This window comes from Bos taurus, chromosome X (assembly GCF_002263795.3).
Source record: "Bos taurus isolate L1 Dominette 01449 registration number 42190680 breed Hereford chromosome X, ARS-UCD2.0, whole genome shotgun sequence".
NCBI lineage: Eukaryota > Metazoa > Chordata > Mammalia > Artiodactyla > Bovidae > Bos > Bos taurus.
This window is the reverse complement of record NC_037357.1, coordinates 87,100,251-87,126,649: the sequence shown is the minus strand read 5'-3', so window position 1 is coordinate 87,126,649 and position 26,399 is coordinate 87,100,251. Positions and strand designations below refer to the sequence as shown.

Below are 26,399 nucleotides of genomic sequence, written 5' to 3'. Positions count from 1 at the left end.
ATGGCCCATTGATCTTGGACTTCTAGCCTCCAGGACTATGAGAAAATAAACTTCTATTGTTTAATACACCCAGTCTGTGTATTCTATTACGACAGCCCAGGCAGATTAAGACACAGCAGCATCTCATATCCAGGTACCAAAATCTACTTTATGTGACTTCTGTAACTAATCAACACAAATTTGATGGCTTAAAAATATAAGAATTCTACTCTTTCACAGTTCTGAGTCATAAGTTCAAAATCCGTTTCACTGGGCAAAATCAAGGCGTGAGCAAGGGCCATACGCTCCCTGGAGGCTCTAGGGAAGAACATGTTGCCTCTTTCAGCTCCTTGTGGCTGCTGGCATTCCTTGGCTCATGGCCATATCACTACAATCTCTGCCTCTGTGGTCACATTGTCTTCTCCTTTGCTGCTGCTGCTAAGTCGCTTCAGTCGTGTCTGACTCTGTGCGACCCCATAGACGGCCTCCCACCAGGCACCCCCGTCCCTGGGATTCTCCAGGCAAGAACACTGGAGTGGGTTGCCATTTCTTCTCCGTTACGGTTTGTCAAATCTTTCTCTGGTTTCCTAGTATAAGGACATGGGGTTACAATTAAGTTCCATTCAAATAATCCAGGGCAATCTCCCGATCTCAAAATCCTTAATTTAACCACATTTGCAATTCCCCGCTCTTTGCCATATAAGGTAACATTTATAAATTCCAGGGATTAGGACATGGATATCTTTTGGGGGGCCATTAGCCCACCACACTATCTTATGACAATTAACAGTTCTATGAAAAATTCCTTAAACTACAAAAGACTAAACACTAACTTTTGATACTCCCTCCGACTGCATCTCAAACCATTTTCCAACCACCCTCCCCAAAAGTACTCCCAATTTACCCTCCAGTAGCTCCTACCTACACTCCTATACTGTCCTCTAGTAGCCCCATTTCTCCTGAAGATGTGATTCTTTAGTTGTGTAGCAACTGTCCTGTAATAGACCCCCAACATCACCCCACGCCATCCTCAATCACCACCAACATCTCTTTATAAATATCCCAACTTCACCACCCAACCGCCCTCTCTTCTCTCTCCATATCTCCCATTTACCCTACTCTTCAGTTGCATTGCAATGAAACCCCAGCTTCCAGAGAGAGACAGAGACAAAGACTGAGAGAGCAGTATTGAAAAAGTTGTGACTTGTGAGCAAGAGATTAAAAGAGACAGACAGATGGAGGATGGATGCAGGGTATGTGATGGGGACGCACTTGTCATGGAGATATTTGGGATGTGTGTATGAGGCTGGTGTTTGTAGAATTGGGGTATGTGACAGGATAGCTAATCTTTGGGTTTAATGCTGTAGTTTTTTTCTCTCAGTCTGCTGCAAGTCTTTTAACTTGTTTATAGCATCTTTCATCAGTTTATAGTTTTATATTTTGATGGGTAAAACTGGAGAAATGGTGGAGCAAGGTGATAAAAAGTGCCTGGGTTCCACAGCAGGTTTTATAAACTGAGGTGACCTAGGGCAAGTGACTTAACTTTGCTGTACCTTGATTTCCTAATCTGTAGGATGAGTAATGGAAGCCTCTTCAGAAGTCTGTTTTGAGAATTAAAATGAATTAATACAGATAAAGTGCCAAGAATGATTGATAGATGTTGTTTATTATTTCCTTTATAGCTTTGCTTTTTGTATCCTGTTTAAGAAGGCCTTCTTTTTTTGCCAAAGACTTAAACATATTCTCCAAACATATTTTTTTCTGATATTTCTTACAGGTGTTTTGTGTTTGGCCACAGCACGCAGCATGTGGGCTCTTAGTTCCCCACCCAGGGATTGAACCTGGCCCTCTACAGTGGAAGCATAAAGTCTTAGCCACTGGACAACCAGAAAAGTGTGATAGGTGGTATTCTTTTTTAATGGTTAAGTCTTTAGCCAATTTAGAATTAATTTTTCTGAATTGAGTAAATTAGGAATCTAATCCCTCTTCCCCAGAAGACAGTCATTCTCCCCAGACCATTTTAGTAAATAGTCCATCTCCCAGTGACTTGAAGTATCACTTTTGTCATTTACTAATTCCTATAATACACTGATCTAGTTTTTCTATTCCTACTCCCATATTACAATGTTTTAATTACTAGAACTTTGTCAGACATTTTGAATTTGGTTAAGACGGTACCCTTCTCTTTCTTCTTCTTTTATAAAATTAGATATTCTTGCATATTTAAGGCACCATAGAAACAACAGGTCTGCAAGTTCCATTTTGCAGTTTTTATTGGTAATGTATTGATTTTTTAAAAATTAATTTAGGAAAGAACTGTCATCTTTATCATGTGGATAATGTTTGTGAGCATAGAGGGATGTGGGTGTTTCCCAAGCCAACTTGGGAAATAAGGGTGCCAGTACAGGAAGGTGCAAAGCAAACAGGAGCCCAGTGAAGTTCCCAGTGGTCCAACTGACGGGCATGATCTTGGGATGTTGGGAGGGATAAAAGGAGGGCTGCAGGTCCGGGTGTTTTGTGAGCTGACTGTGCATCTGAAGATCTGGGTGAGACTCTGCTGTGTGCAAGCCAGCTTGCATATATCTAGCACACAGAGGAGCTCAAAAATTTTTGTTAAATCAGTTCACAAAGGAGTGACTCAATTAAATTTTGGAGAGATTATTGTATGCCAAACAACCTGCCAGCACTATTCATAATAGTGCTAATCTTCATAATAACCCTTCCAGACAGGTATTATGACCCCCCATTTGACAGGCCAGGAAAACTGAGGCTCAGAGAGGGGAAGTCCCTTGCCCATCTTCAAACCCAGGTCTTTATGATTCCAGAAGTCATCCACAGAAGGGACCAGTTCTCATTTCCATCATTCCACTCATTCATCCATCTGTCAAGGATTTACTAAGCACCTACTGGGTAGCACAACAACCAAATACAACAACCGCTCTAAATGACATAGAGTAGGTGGAGGGCTTCTAGGAAGACCACCTGGGCAGCTGGACTTTAGGTACCAAAAGGGTGAGGTTTCTGGTGTGCACCTCCAGGCAATGTATTACAGCTGCCTAGGCCTCAAGGCTAGGGCTTCCCTTGTGGCTCAGTGGTAAAGAATCTGCCTGCCAATGTAGGAGGCTTTGGTTCGATCCCTGGGTCGGGAAGATGCCTGGAGAAGGGAATGGAAACCCACTCCAGTATTCTTGTGTGGAAAATCTCATGGACAGAGGAGCCTGGCAGGCTACAGTCCATAGGGTCGCAAAAGAATCGAACACGACTTACTGACAAAACAAGGCCTCAAGGCTATGGCTTTGGCTGAGGAGGCAACGCTAGATCAAGGTGGCAGCACGGTTTAGGCAACAAATATTACGAAAGAAACGGCAACCCACTCCAGTGTTCTTGCCTGGAGAATCCCAGGGACGGGGGAGCCTGGTGGGCTGCCGTCTATGGGGTCGCACAGAGTCGGACACGACTGAAGCGACTTAGCAGCAGCAGCATTACGAAGATTGGCCTAGAGGGGGCGCGCTTCCGCAGGTAGAAGCGTAGCGTGGAGACGTTCCGCGCGCGCAGAAAGGCCATCAGTACGCAGGCGCAGAGGACCCAAGGCGCGGCTTAATATCTTGCGGAGGGATAATTTGCGAAGAGAAGGCGTGCCTCAATCAAATTACCTCTCATTGATTTGCCTCTGTCTCTGAGGGCGTGGCCCCTTCTCGGAATCAGGGCCGGCAGAACCTAGTTCTCTCGCAGTTTGTAGGCGTAGCTTAGGGCGGGCTCTTGAATCACCCCTCAGTGATTGGTCGCCTCACTCGGAGGGCGTGGTCCGGCTATCTGTGTATCCGCGGTTCGGTCACTTCCTGTGGAGTTTCCCCAACCCGAGGAGGAGGGGGAAGAGGGCGAGGGGGAAGAGGGCGGTCGTCCGGGGTTAGGTTGAGGGGGTTGTTGGTCCGTTCTGGGCGGGGGATGACTCACGGCCCATCCCATCTCCCCGACGCCGTCCGCCCGCGCAGAGCTCTCTCCATGGCTTAGCGGAGGAGGCGGTGGCGAGCGGGGGAGGGGACTCTTAATTTGTTAGGGGGACCGGGCCGAGGCCCGACCGGCCTTTCAGGGCTCACCCGGGGCCGGGCGTCATGTCTCATGCGGCCGAGCCAGCTCAGGACGGCGTAGAGGCCAGCGCGGAGGGCCCTCGAGCCGTGTTCCTGTTGTTGGAGGACCGCAGGCCGGCCGACTCAGCCCAGCTGCTCAGGTGCGGGGCCGCCTGGGGCCGGTAGTGCTAACTGGGGTTCCTGGGGGCCTAATCTTGGGGCAGCGGGGACCAAGGACTGTGATTGGAGGCCCTTGGGCTAGACTTGGAGGACGTCTGGGCGCCCGACTTGGGGGGGCACTTAAGGAATCTGGCGGTGGCTTGCTTGAACTGAAGCTTAAAGGAGTCGTGGAAGTGCATTAAGGGAGGCCTGTTTCAGATTTGGGTGGCCTCTTGACTAGGTCTAACAGGGGCTGATTCTGTTGTGTCCAGAAACTAGTCTAAGGTTGCTGAGCTTTGAGTACTGAGACTCTGACTAGAGGCTGAATTTGGGGTCTTTGAGTCGGGTATGAGGGGACACTCTGAGGTGAGGCACTCACTGATTTGAAGGGACTTTTTCCCTTTGGGAAGGGCTCCTGGAAGAGAGATGTACCGTCTTGGGAGCTTGATGACTCCCAGTGGCTGGTTGCTGGAGGCTGTGTTTGAGGATAACATGACTCTAGAGGGATTTGGGGGTATCTCGAATATACTGCGTGGAACCATCCTTGTGAGTGTGTGAGTGAACAAGAAAAGCAACATTAGTCAAGACTTGATCAGAGTAATCCCCTCACCCTCCCACCCATCCAGCTGGGTAGTGGAAGAGCCGTCTTCCCAACACCCCTATAGGGGCTCAAATGGGAGACAGACAGGCAATGGAGATGGTGCCACCTCTTATCTCAGAGAAGGCCTCAGACCTTATTTCGGAATCCAGAGGAGGGTCTTGTTCCTACTACTGCCTGCCCTAGTCTCTCAGCCAGCCCCTTTCAACCCCTACACACACACAGACAGTTTTTGTGTGTTTTTTAATCTCACCTTTCCAGATTGTCTCTCCGGCCCTGGAGACAATCTTGAATCTGACCCTAGAGCTGGAATGAGCACCAATTGCACCATCCTTGCCTAGGTGGATCTTCTCTGACATCTTAGCCTCTCTTCCATCAGAGGGCCTGGAAGCCCCAGCCCTCTTTGTGTATACCCTGCCTATCCCAGCCCTAGTGCCCACCTCTTCCAACTTCTGTGCAATGGATGTGTGAGCATGGGAGGGGGCTTTGCCTACTTTCTGCCTTGGGATTGTGCTGAGCTCAGCAGCTCCCTGAGCTTCCTCTTCCCAGCTTCCTGGGTGGTTTTAGGGCCCCAACTGTGGGTGAGGAAAGGGAGGAAGACAGATTCTTGGGGAGGGGCAAGAATTCTTGTCAAGTGAAGTCAATGACAATTTCAGGATTCTAAATCTTTGACTAAATTCAAGGATGCATATCCATCTGTCTATATGTTAATGTCCCTCATACATTAGGGTCTTGCACCCAGCATGGAGGGTTGAGTAGGAGCCTTTCCATAAATCAATTAACCGTCTTCTGATGTCTTTATAACAACTTAGAGCATCACAGTAGTGGCAGTAGTTGAAGGGGAGGTGTGTTCGTGGCTTCTCATTTTGTGTGTCAGCGGGTTTTGGTATTGGAGGTGCGTTTGTGTTTTGATTTATTCAAAAAACTGGAGAGGGCTGGTCAGGCTCCTCTGACCAAGAAAAAAATGTTCATATAAAGCGGATCATCCGCCCAAATTCTCCCTCTTTTAAATACAGATTGTTGGACCGAGGGGAGCCTGTTATTCCCATCTTGTTTTTGGATGCCTATTCGCATCCCACAAATTCTGGGGCAGGGTTGGTGGGGTGGCGGAGGGGCTCATTTGCAAAGTGGTGGATCCTTCAGTAAAGTGAATCAGCTACCCCAGTTCTCTTTGTGATGCATTCAGTTTGTGTTACAATAGACTGTTCTGCAGAGGGATCACCCTACTTGGACCAACGTGGGCTCACTTTCAGCAGCTAGGAAAACAGCGGGGGACTGTGGGGGCTGGGTGAACTCTGAATTCGGAGTCAGGAATCCCTCAAAGTGAATTGTCACTCCTAAATTCTTCATTTCTATTTTCCTGAAACCCAGGTTGTACACGTGATTGTTAGATCGAGGAGCTGGGCTCCAGGCTTATTATTTTGAATCTTAAGGAACTATGGGTAACACGGAGCAAAAGAGAGCGGGGAGGGAAGAAGACCTGGGAATTCATGGTGGTGGTTTTAGCAAAGTGGCGGAACGCGAAGGCTACACTCGGTTCTCCTCCCTCTTGGTGTGTGCTTCTGTTCTGTCTCTCTGTGCGTGTGTGTGTGTGTGTGTGTGTGTCTGTCTGTCTGTCTGTCTGTCTTAGGGGAATGATGTCTGCATAAAATCACTGACCATTACCCCTGCCTTTTCCCCACCCTCAGCCTGAACTCTTTGCTTCCGGAGTCCGGGATTGTTGCTGACATCGAGTTAGAAAACGTCCTTGATCCTGACAGCTTCTACGAGCTCAAAAGCCCACCCCTATCGCTACGCTCAAGGTATGTCTTCTCTGACTTCCCCTCCCGGTTCCTCAGGCACCTCCATCCCCTCTTGATGGGCAGAGGTCTCAGTGCCAGCCCAGCCCATTCTCTCACCAGCCTAAACTTTTCAGAGAGTAAAATTAAGAGCCAGAAAGAGCATGTAAAAAGCAGGAGGCCAAACTAGGATTCCAGTATCTCAGACAAAATCTCCTCTGCTTCCTCCCGCCCCACCTGCTCATCCATTCATAGATAAAAATTGCCGCGTGCCTGGAGTTCCCAGACCCGGGGCGTGGCGTGCTTAAGTCCAGCCCCCAAGTGGGTGGAGCCGTTCCCCAAATCCCTGGTCGTCCTCCCTCCTAACTCCACGAATTCACTCCCCTCGCCCTTTAAGAACCCCTGCTGGTGTCTTCTTCCCCCCCCCCAAGCTTGAGAAGTCGAAATGTGCTGAGTCATGGGCCTGGGCTCTAAGAGAGGGGAGGGGACCTGGAAGAGGGGCAGGAAGAGAGGATTGTGAAATCTCCTTTTCAAGACTGACTAGCTCCTGGGACCAGAGGCCTAAGCAGGGAAGAAGAAGGACTTTCGGTTGCCCGGAAGCCTGATGCCCACCCCCAGGAGATCAGGGAGTATGTCCAGCCCGAAATAGAGCTTAGGAGCCTTCTGTGCCACAGTCTTAATTCTGTTTCTTCCAGCTCTTCTTTAAATTGCTCCCAGAGCTGAACAGTGGTATCTCAGCTCAATATATGAACAGGCCCCAGTCCTGGCTTCACCCTAAGGACTGAGGGCTAAAGTCGCCCCAGCAGACTGTGAGCCCTGAGTGTGGCGACTGGGTCTGGTTCCTATATCTCCCCTCTATGTTGTGGCCTCTGGAGGTGGAGAACAGGCCAGGTTCTTCTGTCTGCTCCCTCCCCCTGTGACTCCTTAGGCTGGGAGCTGAGACTTTTAGCTTACCTGTGGCCCCATATTTCCCATTCCACAGCCTCCCAATATCACTGCAGGCCACACCAGCCACCCCAGCTACACTATCTGCATCATCTTCTGCCGAGGGCTCCAGGACCCCTGCCATGTCATCCTCTTCTTCATCACGGGTCTTGCTGCGGCAGCAGCTAATGAGGGCCCAGGCCCAGGAACAGGAGAGGCGTGAGCGTCGGGAACAGGCCTCTTCCTTCCCTAGTCCTGCACCTGCCTCTCCCGCCATCTCTGTGGTTGGCGTCTCTGCTGGGGGCCACACACTGGGTCGTCCTCCCCCAGCTCAGGTGCCCAGGGAGGTGCTCAAGGTAAGGCCACATCCAGAGGCCCTGGGAGGGGCTCCTGGTGACTGAGGATTGGCCCTGGTGGCTTTGGGGTGAGGTCCTAGGGGCTCTAAAAGAGGGTCTCAGGTACTGGTAAAAGCAGGCTGTGCTAGTGTCCCACTGTGCTTCGGGTTTCCAAGGTGTTCCCGTGGAGTTGTGAGGGGTTCTTGGGGGCCATAGGATGTCTTGGTGGCCCATGGAGGTGCACGAGTGCCCTGGAGTCTGTGAAGTGACTCAGTAGGAAGCACTTTGTGTCTGGCGATGCATTAGGAGTTCTTTGGCATTGGAGTGTCTTGGGAAGCCATGTGTATGGTTCCCAGGTTTGTTAAGCGGGGTCAGAGACTTCGCAGACGTGGGGAGTCTTGGGGACTGTGACAAGCTGCTCCAGAAGCTGAAGGAGGAGTCTGTGAAGTGACTCAGTAGGAAGCACTTTGTGTCTGGCGATGCATTAGGAGTTCTTTGGCATTGGAGTGTCTTGGGAAGCCATGTGTATGGTTCCCAGGTTTGTTAAGCGGGGTCAGAGACTTCGCAGACGTGGGGAGTCTTGGGGACTGTGACAAGCTGCTCCAGAAGCTGAAGGAGTCTGCCAGCCTTGGGTAGATCTTGGGGGGCTGTGCAGGCTCTCTGAGAGAGGGAGTTTGGGTCCTAGGGGAGAGTTACCAGTGTTTGGGGATTGGGGGAGGGTTCTCAGATTCTGGGCCTGGCTTGCCATCCTGAGGCTAGAAACAGATGACTTCTGGGAGGCAAACTGGGGCTTAGAGTTGCTCTTTCTGAGCCCTGTTCTGCCTTGTTCCCTCCTACCCTGTCTCCCTTTCATTCCACAGGTGCAGACCCATCTGGAGAACCCAACACGCTATCATCTACAGCAGGCGCGCCGACAGCAGGTGAAACAGTACCTGTCCACCACACTTGGGCCCAAGCTGGCTTCCCAGGCCCTCACCCCACCACCAGGGGGTGCTAGTGTCCAGCCGCTCCCCACCCCCGAGGCTGCCCACGCTCCTGGCCCCACCAGCAGTGCTCCCAACAGCCCCATGGCGCTGCTCACCATCGGGTCTAGCTCAGAGAAGGAGGTGAGTGGCTGCAGACGACCCTCACATGTTCCCCCTACCCCAGCTTCTTCTAATGCTCCTCTGTATTTCTCCCAGATTGACGATGTCATCGATGAGATCATTAGCTTGGAGTCCAGTTACAATGATGAGATGCTCAGCTATCTGCCTGGAGGCAACACGGGGCTGCAGCTCCCTAGCACAGTAAGGCCCTAAGAGGGGAGGTTGGTCTAAAAATTTGTGTGTCTCTCTGTCCCTGAGGGATAGCTTACGTACACCCAAGCTGGCTATATATAAGAGATTCTCATGTTGAATTGTACTGAGATAGAGTGTCGGGGCTGGATGATAAGAACGGGGCACATCAGTGCCCTGGGGCCACGTTGGACTGCACAAACAGGTTGACTTTGTAGATTTTGATACATACACAGTGGGAACTTTATGGACATATTAGGGCATACCAAAGCACTCAAGCTTCACTGTGAGAAAAAAGAAGAGGAGGACTCTTGTAGCATTTTGAATGTATTAAGACATTCAAATCAAGAGGACATACACAGACCATGAAGTGATTGGAACATGATATGCCAAAGGTAGCCAGATTTGATGTACTTGGACCTTGAAGTAATTAGAACGTACCACATCTCTTACAGTGAACTGTGCCAAGAGGCTGGGGCCTTGTAAAGATTGGATAAAGCTTTCTAGAGTAAGAGATGTACCAGTGAACTATAACATTCTGGTTTTGAACATTCCAAGAGTCCCATAACTCGCTTTGGGACATAGCAAGTGGCTATAGCTTTACTTCTTTCCAGCTCATCAAGAGGATAGAAGCGCGTGTAAAAATGGTATCAATTTTTCAGAATTTTTCATTGATTTGGACAATAGCTAAAGATTGGGATTTATATTAGACAGATCCAGTGGACTAGTGAGGGGGTTTCAAGAAATGAAAACTCATCAAGAGGTGGGACTGATCGCTTATGGATTAGTTTCTTGCCCTAGAAATCCTGAGATCAGAATGTGCAAGATGTTAGAGTCAGGACCTTGGTGAATAGCAGCTAGAGACTGTATGTAATGTGATGCAATGCAATCACAGCAAAAGACTGGAGATTGGGCTGGGGAACTTTCCAGAAAGCCAGATTTGGGGTGAAATATTGCCATGACAATTTCCCAAGGTCTGAGAAGACTGGGTTGGAGTGTTTCAAGAATGCTGAATTGGTGGCCCTTATCAAAGCTGCAGCTGCTTCCATATAGCTGCTGTGGTCAAAAAGGAGCCCAAAGTGACAGTTTTCCTTGACGGTCGCAGTTCTGTTTGCTGTAACTGATCTGCAACATTTCAGGAAAACACAGTTCCCATTGTACTTGCCATTTGTCAGGTACAACCAGAGACCTTTATTAAAACTGACGTTTTCAGAGGCTACCGGAAATGTTCCATTGATGGGGTCTTACATGCAAGAATAAGGCTTTTGAGAAGTGGCTTGCAGAGGCCAAGAACCAGTATGCAGATGCAGATATGGGTGGGTTAGATACCTGTGCTGGGGAAATCCAGGGGCAAGTGGTGCAGATTGTGGTCATTCTTTGGGTCTTTGCCCTGAAAAGCTTAAGGCATCAGCCCAAAGGCGAGTCAAAAACCTTGTTCTGAAACCCAGATGAATGGAACGAGTAGGTCATTCAGGACAAAAAAAAAAAAAAAAAAGAATGCTGAATTGGAATGTCATGCTAGGAGGGGCTGAAATGTTGCATTGGAGCTGATAAAGACCTGAGAAGCGTGGTTTTCTGGCACTTCTCTTCAGAGCCAGCCCTGGGGTTTGGGAGAGAGGCTTCAGAAGTCTCCAGGGGATTGGAGGGGCTATGGGGTCACAATGAACAGGCCAGGCAGGGTCCAGTCCCCCTGCAAAGCAGGGTAGGACCCCTTGACGCTGTCCTCCCTGTGAGTCACAGTATGAAATTCCCTTGATGGAGAAGGAAGGGTTCCCACATGGAGCCAGGCAATCCTTGCATTGAGGGGGCCACCTTTGGGGTGTGTGGAGGATCAGGAACTAGGTTTGGAGAAGAGGCCAAGCCTGGGGTCTGTTCCAACCATGGTTTTTCTGCTCACTCTGCCCACAGCTGCCTGTGTCGGGGAATCTGCTTGATGTGTACAATAATCAGGGCGTAGCCACGCCAGCCATCACTGTCAGCAACTCCTGTCCAGCTGAGCTGCCCAATATCAAACGGGAGATCTCTGGTAAGGAACAGGGTCTTGGCCCCATGCCATCATCCTTTACCCCAGGGCAAGCCCCATTTCTACCAGGTCTGGAGGTCAGGCCTGGTTCTAGGGGAAGAAGGTTTAAACAGACAGTAATGGGGGCTGTTTGCCACCTTTGGCCATATGGCCTATGGTCCTGCTTTCAGTCCACTTCCTCTTCTCTTGGGTTTAACAAATAGCCTGTCACCATGGCTTCTTTAAAAATCGTAAAAAGGGTAGCACTTTGTAAGTAGTTACTTCCCCTGCCTGCGCCCACCAAAGCCTACCCAAGTGGCTACATGTGCTGCCCTCCATTGTCTGTCACCTTTCCCAGGCCCAGAAGCCCTGACCACTACCCCATCTCTTCCAGAGACGGAGGCCAAGGCCCTTTTGAAGGAACGGCAGAAGAAAGACAATCACAATCTGAGTGAGTGGGAGCATGTACCCCTGGCTGCGTGCCATGCAGCCCTGCTTCACTCTGCCCAGCCTTCCTTGAGCGGGTGGGGCTCTCCCTGCAGCAGCCTCTCAACTCCCCAGTTTTTCTCCTTCCCTCCTCGGCCTATTGATGACTCTTCTTTCTTTCCCTTGCCTTCCAAGTTGAACGTCGCAGGCGATTCAACATTAACGACAGGATCAAGGAGTTGGGCACCCTCATCCCCAAGTCCAGTGACCCGTGAGTCTGGGCTGGGAACCCCAGGGCCAGTGGAAGGTGGGATAGGGGCCCTACTCCCTGAAAGTCATTCCTGGGTGGGCCTGCCCTAAATGGGAACCACCCAGGCAGTCCTGCTCACGTTCCTTTTTCTCACCCAGCTTCCCTCACTCTAAGCAGGGTGGCAGCCCCTCACCATGTCCCAATCTAAATTTAGGTGCATGACATGGTCCATGCATCTCATCCAACCCCCGCATGAGTTTTCTGCTTATTTAGTACTTCTTTTATTTACTCAAGAAATGTATTCAGCTGCTTCTGCTTTGTGCCAGGTACCATGCTAGGCCCTGAGGATACCAGAGGGCACAAAACACACAAAAGTCCCCGACCTCATGGAACTGATGTTTTAGTGGGGGCAGACAGCAAACAAGATAAATAAATAAAATCTGGTGGTTATGATGAGTGTGGTGGAGAGGAATTAAGTATGGAAGGAAGAAGTGGGGAATGTTGGGAAGGTCACAGTTTGGGGTGAGGAGGGTGGGGACAGGGCAGGCCTCAGCTGGTGAGGAAACATTTGAATAAAGAGCCTGAGTAGGTGAGGCTGGAGCCATCTAGGTGTCTAGGGAAAAAGAGAGCTCAAGGTGGAGGGCAGAACTGAACTGGAGGCCCTGATGTGGGAATGATTTTCCATGTTCTAGGAGTATTGAGAAGCCAGTGTGGCTGCAGTGAGATGAATCAGAGGGGGGTTGATAAGAGAAGCAGTAAGGGATCAGGTCAGGGAGTCTCCTGGGTTTGGAGTGTGATGGGGCATCATTGGAGGGTTCCAGGCAGGTGGTTTTCATCTGAGCACTCCATACCCTTGATGGGCCTACACTTCAAGTTCCAGGCATGTGGCTGGGTGCTCCATCTACTTGCTGCAGTGCCCCTTTCAGCTCCCGAGAGACTCCATTCCCTTCTTTCCCAGCATTCCCTTCTTTCTTCCCCCTCGGGCTGCACAGGGAAATGCGCTGGAACAAGGGCACCATCCTAAAAGCCTCCGTGGATTACATCCGCAAGTTGCAGAAGGAGCAACAGCGCTCCAAAGACCTGGAGAGCCGGCAGCGATCCCTGGAGCAAGCCAACCGCAGCCTGCAGCTCCGAATCCAGGTCTGGAAGGAGGAGGCAGTAGCAGAGGTGGGGGTGGGGGGCTTCCTGAGGCAGAAGCAGAGGGAGAACAAGCCAGGATTTCCCCTCTGGGCATATTTGGGGGATCCCCTGGCTTCCTGACTCACATGTTGATGATGATGATGATCATAAGCAGTGATCATAACATTGTGCTAGTGCTAAGTTGCTTCAGTCATGTCCCACTCTGACTCCATGGACTGTAGCCCTCCAGGCTCTTCTGTCCATGGGATTCTCCAGGCAAGAATACTGGAGTGGGTTGCCATGCCCTCCTGCAGGGGATCTTCCCCATCCAGGGATCGAACCCATATCTTATGTCTCCTGCATTAGCAGGTGGGTTCTTTACCACTGTCGCCACCTGGGAAGATTAGTCATAACATTAACAAGAATAATAATGAATATTGGCTAATAGACATGGTGTTTATCTTGTGCCATGAACTGTGACAAGAGCCTTCTCTCCATTTACTAAGTTAATACAACAATCCTGTGAGACAGGGACCATTATTATACCCATTTTATGGATTGGGACTCTGAGGCTCAGGGACAGATGGTAAGCAACTTGCCTAAAGTTATGCAACTAGTGAGTGGCAGAGGCTGAATTTGAACCTAGGCAGCCTACCCTTTTAACTCTTAAATCCCCTGCCTCTGAAGGACCTCTGAACCCCATCTTGTCCCACACCACCCCCACCTATGTTTTGCAGGAGCTGGAGCTGCAGGCCCAGATCCATGGTCTGCCGGTGCCTCCCACGCCAGGGCTGCTCTCGCTGGCTGCAACTTCAGCCTCTGACAGTCTCAAGCCAGAGCAGCTGGATGTTGAAGAGGAAGGCAGGCCAGGCACAGCAATTTTTCATGCAACAGGGGGCCTTGCCCAAAGTGCTCCCCATCAGCAGCCGCCACCACCACCCTCAGATGCACTTCTGGACCTGCACTTTCCCAGCGACCACCTGGGGGATCTGGGGGACCCCTTCCATCTGGGGCTGGAGGACATTCTGATGGAGGAGGAGGAGGGGGTGGTGGGGGGACTGTCAGGGGGCACCCTGTCCCCACTGCGGGCTGCCTCTGATCCCCTGCTTTCTTCAGTATCCCCTGCAGTCTCCAAGGCCAGCAGTCGCCGCAGCAGCTTCAGCATGGAAGAGGAGTCCTGATCACGCCTCACCCCTCCCCTGGGACTTCCCCACCCAGGAAAGGAGGACCTGTCAGGATGAGGCCCCACCTTTTCCCCCACCTTTCCATGAGACTGCCCTGTCCAGGTGTACCCCGGGGAAAAGGAGACTTGATGAGGCCCCACCTCTTCCCCACAGGAAAGGCCAGTGCAGGTGTTCAGGCATAGAGAAGGTAGGGACATCAGGGCCTGTATCCTGCAGATCACAGCCTGACCTTGTCCCGTGGCACCCGCCCTTGCCCAGGTGAGGGAAAGAGATGGGATGAGGTTGGCCCCTGGCCCCTAGGGACTGTCCTAGCTGGTTTCCTGGGATAAAGAGGTGTCTGAATACTGCTCCATCCCCTCTCTTGGAACCACCAGTCTAGTCCATCCTGGGAAGGAAGAGGAGTCAAAATGATGGCTGTCCTAGCTTAAGTGTTTAAGCCCTGTCCCTTCCCCTGTGAATCCTGCCCTGCCCAGGCAAGGAGCAGAAGTGAGGATTAGAGCCAGCCCCTTCACCTGGGAACTCAGTCCTGGCCTTGTAACAATGGAGGACTCAGGCCCTGCCCCTTCCCTATAGGAACAACTCAGCGCAGGTATTTCAGGTGTGGAGGAGTCAGTACGATCAGGCAGCTTTGTGGACATCACAGTCTTTGTCTCTTAGCAATATCCCATCCAGCATTCCATACTGCAGGGAGGAGTGGTACTTAAGCTCCCCCCGACCCCCCCCCAACCCCGTCTTAACCTGGGACCAACTTGATCTAACCTAAGAGGGCTTTAAGCTGGCCTTGCCCTTGAAGAAGGGGGCAGATCTTGAAATCTTGTGGGTTGACATTCCAGACCTAGATCAGCAGTGAGTGAGAGTTAGACCCCGCACCCTTAGGCAGAGTGTTGTTTCATTCCTTTCAGGGGTAGACTGGAGAGGATGGAGATTAGGGAGTACTTGGTCCAGTTTTACACAATCAGCACCACAGTATTCTTTTTCAACATGTAGAGGAACAGGATGAAGGAAGGGACCTTTCCAGGGAGTTCCCCAGCCCGGGAACAAGTGGAAGCCTATCCCACCAAGACAGAGGCATAGGGGGAGGATTGCAAAAGCATACATACCCACTCTTCTGTTTATCTGATTTTTTGACTCCCACCTCCTACTCAGAAGCTAAGTCACCCCCAACCTCTGGCCTCCACCCAGTTCTCCATTTGGAGAAGTCCTCCCCATTTCAGAGTTATCAAGAGACACTCCCTGCTCATCCCCATCCCTCCTACACATATACCCAAGGTTGTCAGCTTTGAATTGTTGGGGCCATGCCCCGAGGAGGGTGTTCTGAGGGGTCTGTAAGTTTGTGATTAATAAATGCTAGGCGTGTTTGATGCGCTTTTAACTTTGGCAAAGAGTCTCCTGTCCTTGTTTTTGTCTATGGAGTGAGCATGGCTCATGAAGGCCAGGAGGGAGAAAGGTTCTTGGAAGAAACAGATTTGAGAGGATGAATAAAACAACTTAGGTAGAGGGGCTGGAGGAAAACAATGTACAAACAAAAGTGGTCCTCAACTATTTGCAACTAGCTGGTTGCAATGTTGTACCCAATTTATTGTTCTAAGGAATTTTTATCAAGATAGTACTGGTTCCTATTCCTATTTCATGTTTTAAGAAACACATTAAGAATTTAAGAACTATCTGAAGATACACAATTGGTAAATGGATGAAGAGCTTAATGGTAAAGTTAGGTAAGTGAGGGCTCTGGTTTGAAAAATGTCACGGAAGACAGATGAGCCAAAAGAGATTTTCTTGGAAGTTCACTTTTGAAACAAAAAAGAGTATATGATGATATCTACTGATAAAGAGTAGAAGTATTCCAGATGGTGAAAATGGCAAAGACAAAAACTGTAAAGGTAGAGGAATAAGCAGACAACTTGGTTTTGGAACAGATGTTGACATTTGGCGGGGGGGGGGCAGATTTAAATGGAAGTGAAAAGACACAAGTATCTTAGGTTGGGAAAAAATACTCTTGGGATTTCTCAACCTAACTGACTCCCAGGACAGGTATCAGGCTGCCTCCTGTGTCACCCCCATCCAACATTGACCCCTGAGCACTGGGACCCAGCCTGGTCCTGTGTTTCCCCAGTCAGACTGACTACCACACTGCCTTGCACCTTTCTAGCTTAACATACTGTGAGTCCTAGAGCCTCGTTGCTGAGCCTCTACCACCAGAATGGTAGGTCTCTGATAACTTTTTTTTCTCCTCAAATTTGCTATATTCTATTTATTTTACAAAGATAACATATAACACCCAGAAATGGTTTTTTTTTTAAGTTTGTATTCTGGAATAATTCAGATTTACAGAAGTGTGGCAAAGAGAGAGAGTTCTCATAGCTATAATCCAGCTCCCCCTAACGTTAACAGCTTTAATAACCATGGCACATTTATTAAGGCTACGAAAATCACATTGGCACAGTACTAGGAAGTCCAGACTATTTGGATTTCACTGGTTTTTTCACAAATGTCTTTTTCCTGTTCTAAGATTCAAGTAAGGATACTCTATTTGCTATCTCTCTCTGTGTAACAAATGACCACAATCTTAGTGGCTAAAAAATCATGCATTCATTATCTTCCAGTTTTTGCAGGTCAGGAATCCAGGCTGGCTTAGCTGGGTCCTCTACTCCAGTGGCTGTCACAAGAGTGCAGTCAGGGGAGGTGTGGGCAGGACTGAGGGCTCATCTGAAAGGGGGACTGGAAAAGAATCTTCATGCTAATATGGTTTGGGCCAGACCTCAGTTTTCTGCAGCCTGTTAAACTGAGGGCCTCAGTTCCTTGTTGGCTGTCAGCTGGAGGTGCCCTCAGTCCTTACCATGTGTGCCTTTCCTCCCATGAGGCAGCTCACAACATACGTAGTTTGCTTCATCAAAGTCAACGTTAGAAGAGTCCGCTAGCAAAACGGAAGTTACAATCTCTTGTAATCCAATATGGAAGTGACATCCCCTCACCGTTAGGGCATTCTGTTGGTTAGAAGCAAATTACTCAAGGGAGAGGATTACACAAGATCATGAATATCAGTAGGACCACTGGGGTGCTGTCTTAGAAGCTCCCTACCACACTGGGTTGAGCTGTCATATTTTCATGGTCTCCTCTGACAGTTTCTCAGTCTGCCCATTGAGAAGGCATTGCACTATGCCAGAGGTAACAAGCACATCTAGTACCCAGATCTTGGTTTCTAAGTGCCACGCTCCAATAAAAGGAACATGGGCTCCTTGGAGAAATGACTGATTTTAAGGCTGATGAACAGAAATTTAACAAGACAAGCCTGGAGCATTGTTCAGTGCCAGAAAGTAAGAAGGAACCTAAAAAAAAAATGAGACTGTGTCATAAAGATGCGGGAGCCAATCTGAAAGAACTCCCAACAGCCAAAGGTAGAACAATCTGAGCAGCAAAAAAATAACAATAGTGCTGTATTATAGTCCAAAAACTAAATATCCATGATTCCATACTTATATAAATCAGTGATATGATTATATAAGTAAATAAATGCTGGAGATGGGACAACTCTTCCTTGCATAAGATTTCCAAATAATAAATATAGAAGGAATGAGAGAAATGGAAAATTACCACTAGAATACCACAATAATAATTACTCTGGACTGGATCCACAGCTAAATGCTAAAATTAGCGGGCAAAACTTGAAGGTAGGCACAGAGTGAGCCTAGACTGTACATTCTTTCTGCCTGGGTCAGGTTCAGGACCCTGCTTGGAGGGAAGTGGAGCCTAGGAAGAGAATAGCAATATAGCTGAGCTGGGTAGAAGAGATCAGATTTCAGACCTTAGGACTAGCAGGCATGGTACTGGAGAAAAAAGAGCTTTGTAGAGTCAGACTTTCAGAAATTATCATAGGCATTGCTTTAGGTCTTTGACCAAATGCTAAGCTGTGCAGGTTTAGAGTGAGGCACTGCGAGACCAAGCAAAGATCAGTCCTGGGCTTACGTGAACTGAATGGATGCTTGCACATTCCTGGGAGACAGAGACTTTGACCAGCCTGAGTGGAGAATCTTTACCCAATACCCCAGTGAGAAATAGACACCCCAGAAAGACCATGCCTTAAGACCATGCCACTTCAGCTCTAGAGTAAGGGTTACTATAGATCTTCTCCAAAATATGCTAAAAACATGCTTCAAAAGGATCAAGTTGAATTGTGACATTTAGAATGTATACAGATATAGCATATATAACAATAACACAAAAGACAGGATTTGGGAAATGAAACCATAGCTTTGCAAGATTTTTCCGTCTCATATGAGATGGTGCAATATTAACTTTGAGTTGACTGTAATAAATTAAGGATGCATTTTGTAATCACCAGGGCAACCTCTAAAAAAGATAATGAAAACAGGTACAACTGAAAAGCCAATAGAGGGCTTCCTTGGTGATCCAGTGGTTATGAATCCGCCTGCCAATGCAGGGAACACAGGTTCAATCCTTGGTCCAGGAAGATCCCACATGCCACAGGGCAACTAAGCCTGCGTGCTGCAACTACTGAAGCCCGTGTGCCTGGAGCCCATGCTCCACAACAAGAGAAGCCACCGCAATGAGAAGCCCACCCACCACAACTGGAGAAAGCCTGTGCACAACAATAAAGACTCAGTGCAGACACAAATAAATAAATATTTTTTAAATAAAAAAGCCAATAGAAGAATAACAATTAAACATGGAAATATATTTGGTTAACTCAAAAGAAGGTGAGAAAGGAGGATAGAGAAGATCAAAAACCAGAAGGAACAAACAGAAAACACATTACAACCTGATAGAGCTTATTCTGACCATATCAATAATTCCATAATATGTAAATGGACTAAAAGCTCCCATTAAAGGGAAGGATTTTAAGACCAGAAAGATAAAAAGCAGGACCTAACCATAGTTAGGATTAGGGTCAGGCAAGTGATGCACTTGCCTTGGGCACAAAATCTAAGTTTTCAGTTGCTCAGTCGTGTCTGACTCTTTGCAATCCCATGGACTGCAGCACCCCAGGCCTCCCTGTCTATCACCAACTCCTGGAGTTTACCCAAACTCATGTCCTTTGAGTCTGGGATGCATCCAACCATCTCATCCTCTGTCATCCCCTTCCCCACCCTCCTTCAATCTTTCCCAGCATCAGGGTCTTTTCCAATGAGTGAGCTCTTCACATTAAGTGGCCAAAGAATTGGAGTTTCAGCTTCAGTATCAGTCCTTCCAATGAACACTGAGGATTGATCTCCTTTAGGACGGACTGGTTGGATCTCCTTGCAGTCCAAGGGACTCTCGAGAGTCTTCTTCAACACCACAGTTTAAAAGCATCAGTTCTTTAGTGCTCAGCTTTCTTTATAGTCCAACTCTCACATCCATACATGACCACTGGAAAAACCATAGCCTTGACCGGACGGACCTTTGTTGACAAAGTAATGTCTGCTTTTTAATATGCTGTCTAGGTTGGTCATAACTTTCCTTCCAAGGAGTAAGCGTCTTTTAATTTCATGGCTGCAGTCACCATCTGCAGTGATTTTGAAGCCCCCCAAAATAAAGCCTGCCACTGTTTCTACTGTTTCCCCATCTATTTGCCATGAAGTGATGGGACCGGATGCCATGATCTTAGTTTTCTGAATGTTGAGCTTTAAACCAACATTTTCACTCTCCTCTTTCACTTTCATCAAGAGGCTCTTTAGTTCTTCTTCACTTTCTGCCATAAGGGTGGTCTACATATCTGAGGTTATTGATATTCCAAGGCAGACCATAAAAGGCCAAAAAGTGGACAGTGGCCCAATTCCTGGACATCATCACCCCTTCTCCAAAATATCTGGTGTAATCCTCCCACTTACTAGCATATGAAATACTCAGCCCACAAAAACTACCCCAGGTTTCAGGTCCATTCTCACTTTGTAAGATGACCCTAGAGAAGGACCAGATTCTCTCTGTGGGGTGTGTATCTCTTTAAATAAACTTGCTTTCACTTTACTATGGTTTGCTCTTGAATTCTTTCCTGTGCAAATCCATTGACCCTCACTTGGACACCTGTCCCAGGGAATCACCTGAGACATGAGACATGATCATCCTCTCTCACCCCATTCTCCTGACACATCAGCTAGATGAAAGAAACCAATTAGAGATGTGTAAAACGGAAAAGAAGAAATAAAGATATCTCTATTTTCTGATTATATGATTTTGTACCTAGCAAAGCTTAGAAAATGAGAAAGTGAAACTTGCTCAGTCGTGTCCGACTCTTTGCGACCCCATGCACTATACAGTCCATGGAATTCTCCAGGCCAGAATACTGGAGTTGGTAGCCTTTCCCTTCTCCAGGAGATCTTCCCACCCAGAGATCAAACACAGGTCTCCTGCACTGCAGGCAGATTCTTTACCAGCTGAGCTATCAGCGAAGCAAACCTTAGAGAATCAATGATAAAACTAATGATAAAATTATTCAGCAAAGTGGGATGATACAAAATTAACAGACAAATCAATGGCCTTCATATATACAAATAATAACCAGTTAGAGAAAACCCCATTTATAACAGCACTAAAGAAGGTAATATACCTTACGAAGGAACCTAAAAAGAAATGTGAAAAAAAAAATCTATGTGAAGAAAACTTTAAAATTTGTCAAAACCCAAAGATCTTTATAGCACACACCAAATAAATCATCTTAATGTATGAAAAAAAAATTTAAATCAACCTGGAGGTCAGGGAATCCCAGTATGGAATAGAGGCTGTGACAACCTAATCCAACTCTATTGTAAATGTATGACATAACATCGCTGAACAGCATGGGGAGAAGATATGCTGACCTAAGTAACCCTGGAAAATGGTATTTTGACTGGAAACTCCAGAGCTAAAAGACAAAGGGAACCATATAAAAGCATTTAACTTTGGTAAAGTTGTCTCTCATAGGAATACAGGTTAACAATTCTGATATTGCAATCCATATACACTGGGATCAAACAATTAAGTAAATCGGTGGTGGATGGCTGGAGCTGGGTTTCTCACTGTTGGAATGGCAGGCTACAGATGAGCAAGAAGAGCAGGTTAAGATGAACCATATGGTACTGGAACATCAGTATGAATTCATGCTCATCTTAAAATATAGAGAGATGAATAGATGCAGAAATACTTATAGATAAGTGTGAATACATGGGTTAGCACGCATACATTGATTTTCTAGTTCATAGAATCATAAATGGGCTTCCCTAGTGGCTCAGCTGGTAAAGAATCCGCCTGCAATGAGGGAGACCTGGTTTTGACCCCTGGGTTGGGAAGATCCCTTGGAGAAGGGAACGGCTATCCACTCAAATATTCTAGCCTGGAGAATTCCATGGACTGTATAGAATCATAAACATGGTTAAAGGACAACTGACAGACTGGGACAATATATACGCAACATATATTGCAGCATAGTGTTAATACTCCCAATATAGAAAGAATTCTTGAACATTAAGGGGAAAAAAGTCCAAAAAGCCACTAGAAAAATGGGGAAAAGATGTGGACAGTTCACAGATTAAAATGGTCTTATTTATATGAAAAGCATAATTTTACTCATAATTAGAGTGACATAAATTAAAACTATACTAAGAGGATGGATAAACAAATTGTGGTATATCCATAGTATGGAATTCTACTTATAAATAAAAAGGAAAAAATATTGATACATACAACAACTTGGATGAATCTCAAAAGCATTACACTGAGTGAAAGATGCCAGATGCAAATGAGTATATATTGTCTGATTCCATTTGTATGAAACCCTACAAAAGACAAATATAATCTCCCATGACCGAAAGCCAATCAGTGGTTGCCTGAGATGGAGTGGAGGGTTGGGATGGGTAACTAAGGAACCTTTTGAGGGTAATGAAAATTTTCTATATATTGATGTGGTGGTGGTTACAAGGTATGTGTTTGTCAGAACTCATTGAATTATACAAATAGGTAGATAGGTAAATAGAGAATATATCTCAATAAAGTTCATACATTAAAAAAAGTAAAAAAAGAGACCTGGCTGAAATAATTTTCCCACAGCAAGCAGATTATTTAGTCTGATGAAAATGACAGAAAAAAATGCAGGGGCATGGGTTTGATCCCACGTGTGCTCCAAGAAATAAAGGATACAATGAGATGTCATTTCTTTGTTCTGAGATTGGAGAAAATTGTAAAATAGAACAACACAGATTATTGGCTAGGCTGTGAGGAAACAGGTACTCAAATACGTTGATAGTGGTTATGAACTTGGAACAGCCCATTTGGGAGGGAATTTGGGAGTATCAACTAAAACCAGATATTCATGGAAAAAAAAATTTTTTTTTAATTTATGTGACTGCACCAGGTCTTAGTTGCAGCACATGGGATCTAGTTCCCTGACCAGGGATTGAACCCTCTCCCCCTGCATTGGGAGCACGGAGTCTTAGCCACTGGACCACCAAGGAAATCCCCAGATATTCATTTTTTGATGCAGCAATCCCAGTTCTATGAATTTACCCTGAAGATATATACCTCAGATAATAATTTTAAAAAACATATATGTATAAGGTTATTCCTTTTGGCATTGTTTATAATTGCAAAATATTAGAGACCGCCTATATGGGCAAACATAGGAGGGTAGTTCAATTATGATACATTGAAAAAATGGGGTACTATGTACCTGAGACAGGGAGAAAGAAGATATTATCAAATGAAAAATGCAAAGTGCAAAAGAGTAGTTACAGGATGTTACCCTTCATGTAGGATAAATGAGATAATATACATGTATGTGTTACAGCAGAAAAGTTTTCCTTCTATTCTGTAGGTTCTTTGCTGGTTTAATAATTAAATTGACATAAGACAGATAAATAGGAGAAAAACTAATTTTGTATGTGCAGGATATCCATAAAAATATGAGACCCAAAGGTAGCTGGGCAATTGAGGCTTACATGCCAAACTGAGCTAAGGAATGGGATAAGGGCTTCAGAGAGGTTTCAAAGGGGAGGAGGGCAATTCACAGGATGGTAAGAGCAGATGTTTCTTAGTCAAATGTTTGCTTGGCCACGCCGGGTCTTTTAGATAATACGTTATCGCTGGTATAGTTCTCTTTCTGGGCTAGACCACCTATCTTAATTCTTCTATGCGGTTAAAGGAGAGGTAGAAATTTTTCTTCAGTGTGCTGGTCTTGATTCTTTTCAGCTTAAAATAAGTCACACACCAAAGTACCACATTTTGTAGACATTTCTCTAAAGAAGACACAGATGGCTAACAGGTACGTGAAAAGATGCTCAGTATCGCTAATTATTAGAGCAATGCAAATCAAAGTGGCATATTTTGGGGTGGCATTTCTGCCTCTCTTCACATGTGCTCATTTGTGTGAAAAAAAAAGAGAAAGGATAAACTAGAAATTAAATAGGTTGGTTACCTCAACAAGGAGGTGGAGGGGAGGGCAAAATGGAATTCAAACAAAAACAAAGGAACCTAACCATATTTCAAATGAATCATGCAGCCTCATGGGGGAGGGGCACTGGGGAGAGGGAGAACTAACCCAAGCGAATTTTTAAAAAATCTTTTTGGCCACTGGCATGTGGGATCTTAGTTCCCTACCCAGGGATCAAACCTCACCCTCTGCTTTGGCATCTCAGAGTCTAAACCACTAGACCACCAGGGAAGTCCAAGCCAAGCAAATTTTGAACACAGTATTTTGACTACCATCAGATTAAAAACAAAAGGAACTGCATTGTATTAAAGCTATGGCAGTCTTGTTAAACACAGTATTTTGACTAGAAACCAACAGGAATCTAAATACAAAAGAAGCTGTAAAAAAGTATTGACCTCTAGTTGATAGATTTGTTTTTCATAGTTTATGGGTAAGCAATCCTGGAGTTAATGTGCATTATGATTACACAAATAAGTAAATTTATTGTGGACAGTGGGAGATAGGTTTCTTTCTGTTGGAGAAGAATATGAGTGCTCGCTTCAGCAGCACATATACTAAAACTGGAACAATACAGAGAAGATTAGCATGGACATTTGAATCAGTTCTAATGAGGTGGATGAAACTGGAGCCTATTATACAGAGTGAAGTAAGCCAGAAAGAAAAACACCAATACAGTATACTAATGCATATATATGGAATTTAGAAAGATGGTAACGACAACCCTGTATGCAAGACAGCAAAAGAGACACAGAGGTATAGAACAGTCTTTTGGACTCTGTGGGAGAGGGAGAGGGTGGGATGATTTGGGAGAATGGCGGTAAAACATGTATAATATCATATAAGAAACGAATTGCCAGTCCAGGTTCGATGCAGGATACAGGAAGCTTGGGGCTGGTGCACTGGGATGACCCAGAGGGATGGTATGGGGAGGGAGGTGGGAGGGGGGTTCAGGATGGGGAACACGTGTACAACTGTGGCGCATGCATGTTGCTGTTTGGCAAAACCAATACAATATTGTAAAGTAAAAAAAAAATAATAATAAAAAAAAGAAAAAAAAAGAATATGAAAAGTGAGGAAACTAAAATGAATCTTGTGTGTTGTGTTGAAATGGAAGTTATTAGTAGTATACTTATGTTTTTAAAGTACATATACCTAAAAAATAAAAGGTACTTACCCCCATGGTCCAGTGGTTAAGACTCCTTGCTTCCACTGCAGAGGGTGCAGATTCTATTCCTGGTCAGGGAACTAAGATCCAACATGCCACACAGCATGACCAAAAAATAAAAATAAAAAATACATATACCTATAGCAAAATATGTAACTAGATATAATAGATATGTGTGTATACATGAATTAGTTCATATACGTGTATTTTTTAGCTCTGTACACTGAGACGGCATAGAAAAAATTACACTCTAGTAGCAATGAACACTTTCTCAACTGGGGCTAAAAAGGAATAATGTTGAGTCTGGAGCATCTTGTAATGCTAGAAAGCAAGGAAGTGCTTTTTTAAAAAAATGATGGGGCCATGTCAAAGGGACACAAAAGTCAACCTGAAGGAGCTTCCACTGGTCAAATCTGGGACAATTTGAGCGTCAAAGGAAATAATGATAGTGATTGATTATAATCTATGGAATAAAATAAGAACGAGTCTGTACAGATCTAAATACATAAATGGGGAAGAAGAGAAAGCTCTTTCTTACAGTAGACTAGTAACTAACAAATATCAAAGGAATGTTGGTGTTAGGAAATCATTGATGGATGCTGAAGTCAATAGCTCAAAAATTTTATATCTAAGGACAGGATGATAAAGCAAAGGTGGCAAAATGTGAACAACTGATGAAGCTGGCAGAAGGGTACAGGTAATTTCCTTATGGGCTTCCCTGGTAGCTCAGACAGTAAAGGACCCGCCTGCAATGCGAGAGACCTGTGTTCAATCCCTGGGTTGGGAAGATTCCCTGGAGGAGGGCAGGACAATCCACTCCAGTATTCTTGCCTGGAGAATCCCATGGACAGAGGAGCCTCGCGGGCTACAGTCCATGGGGTCACAAACGGTCGGACACGACTGAGTGACTAAGCACATTTCCTTATACCATTCTTGCTTTTCTGTAAATTTAAAATGGCATAAAATAGTTTTTCTCCTCGCCCCACTAAAAAAGACAAAAAAGAGAAAATAGGGCATATCCTAGTACCAGATATGTTGCTGCTAAACATGCTAATTTTTTTCTTTCCCAAATATAAACTAGTGCTTGGGTGGCAGGGTTTGCAGCAGTGGCCGGTAAGCACAAGAGACGTTTATAATGCATTTTAACACTTATTTGAATGTTCCTGATGTTTTGCTATCCTAGTTTTGTTTTTTAAGTGAAGCTTTCTCGTTTGATTCACTGCCATTCTTTCCTTGCAGGTATTTTAAATTTATTGGTGGCTGGGCCCTTTACCTAACAGTATCATGTTTAAAAAAAAAAAAAAAAATCAGCGTCAAATCTTAAAAAAAAACAAAAACAAACAACAAACACGCCAAGGGCTTCACAAGAGACGGGATTCCCTTTTTGGGGTCACCCGGAGGAGGGCCGGAACAAGACACGCGCAAAGCTTCCGCTTTCATTTCCACTGTAAAGCCGACCATCTTCCTTAAAGGAGTACCGCGGAAGCGCGATTTTCGGTCGGCAAACACTTCCCTAGCGACGAGTCCCATGACACAGGAATGTCACAGTGTCGCATCACAATGAGTAGTCTAATGATAGCTCAAAAACCAAATCTAATGACCTGGATTCTGGTAAAATCCTAAACTGCAATTCACTTAACCGGCCAGTTTTTTTTCTCTTGTCTCGGTTTCCAAAACGCTGAACTTCCGGAGTAGACTCCTCCCCCTCTATTCCTGACCGGTGGTTTGGTCCGACCCAATTC

General features: G+C 46.2%; 1 protein-coding gene, 1 non-coding gene and 1 pseudogene across 7 annotated transcripts; all 3 read left to right on the top strand.

Annotated features, from left to right (window-relative positions):
- The first annotated feature begins 3,969 nt into the window (after positions 1 to 3,969).
- Positions 3,970 to 15,477, top strand: TFE3 (transcription factor binding to IGHM enhancer 3). Of its 6 annotated transcripts, none has more exons than XM_015461673.3 (10): positions 3,970 to 4,207; positions 6,492 to 6,605; positions 7,564 to 7,861; positions 8,701 to 8,760; positions 9,022 to 9,126; positions 11,023 to 11,140; positions 11,475 to 11,567; positions 11,738 to 11,813; positions 12,785 to 12,932; positions 13,649 to 15,477. In XM_015461673.3, exons 1-10 carry the CDS (start codon positions 4,092 to 4,094, stop codon positions 14,090 to 14,092), a joined length of 1,572 nt encoding a protein of 523 aa, XP_015317159.1. In that variant the 5' UTR covers positions 3,970 to 4,091; the 3' UTR covers positions 14,093 to 15,477. The 6 variants fall into 6 exon arrangements, with proteins under 6 accessions (XP_015317159.1, XP_010820208.1, XP_024843788.1 ...); XM_010821906.4 differs by having other exon boundaries at positions 8,701 to 8,946; NM_001075811.2 differs by having other exon boundaries at positions 4,065 to 4,207; positions 8,701 to 8,946; positions 11,511 to 11,567.
- LOC112445244 (small nucleolar RNA SNORA16B/SNORA16A family) lies at positions 10,131 to 10,265 on the top strand. The gene has a single exon (XR_003033610.1). It is a non-coding gene; the product is annotated as a small nucleolar RNA SNORA16B/SNORA16A family (small nucleolar RNA).
- Positions 15,478 to 24,022: 8,545 nt separating the features above from the next.
- Positions 24,023 to 24,081, top strand: LOC112445237 (uncharacterized; annotated as a pseudogene).
- Positions 24,082 to 26,399: the final 2,318 nt, after the last annotated feature.

Coding starts and splice junctions, on each gene's coding strand:
- TFE3 (XM_024988019.2), top strand. CDS start 4,092: ATGTCTCATGCGGCCGAGCCAGCTCAGGACGGCGTAGAGGCCAGCGCG. Junction 4,208..6,491: donor GACTCAGCCCAGCTGCTCAG/GTGCGGGGCCGC, acceptor CCCCACCCTCAG/CCTGAACTCTTTGCTTCCGG. Junction 11,141..11,474: donor TATCAAACGGGAGATCTCTG/GTAAGGAACAGG, acceptor CACCTTTCCCAG/GCCCAGAAGCCCTGACCACT.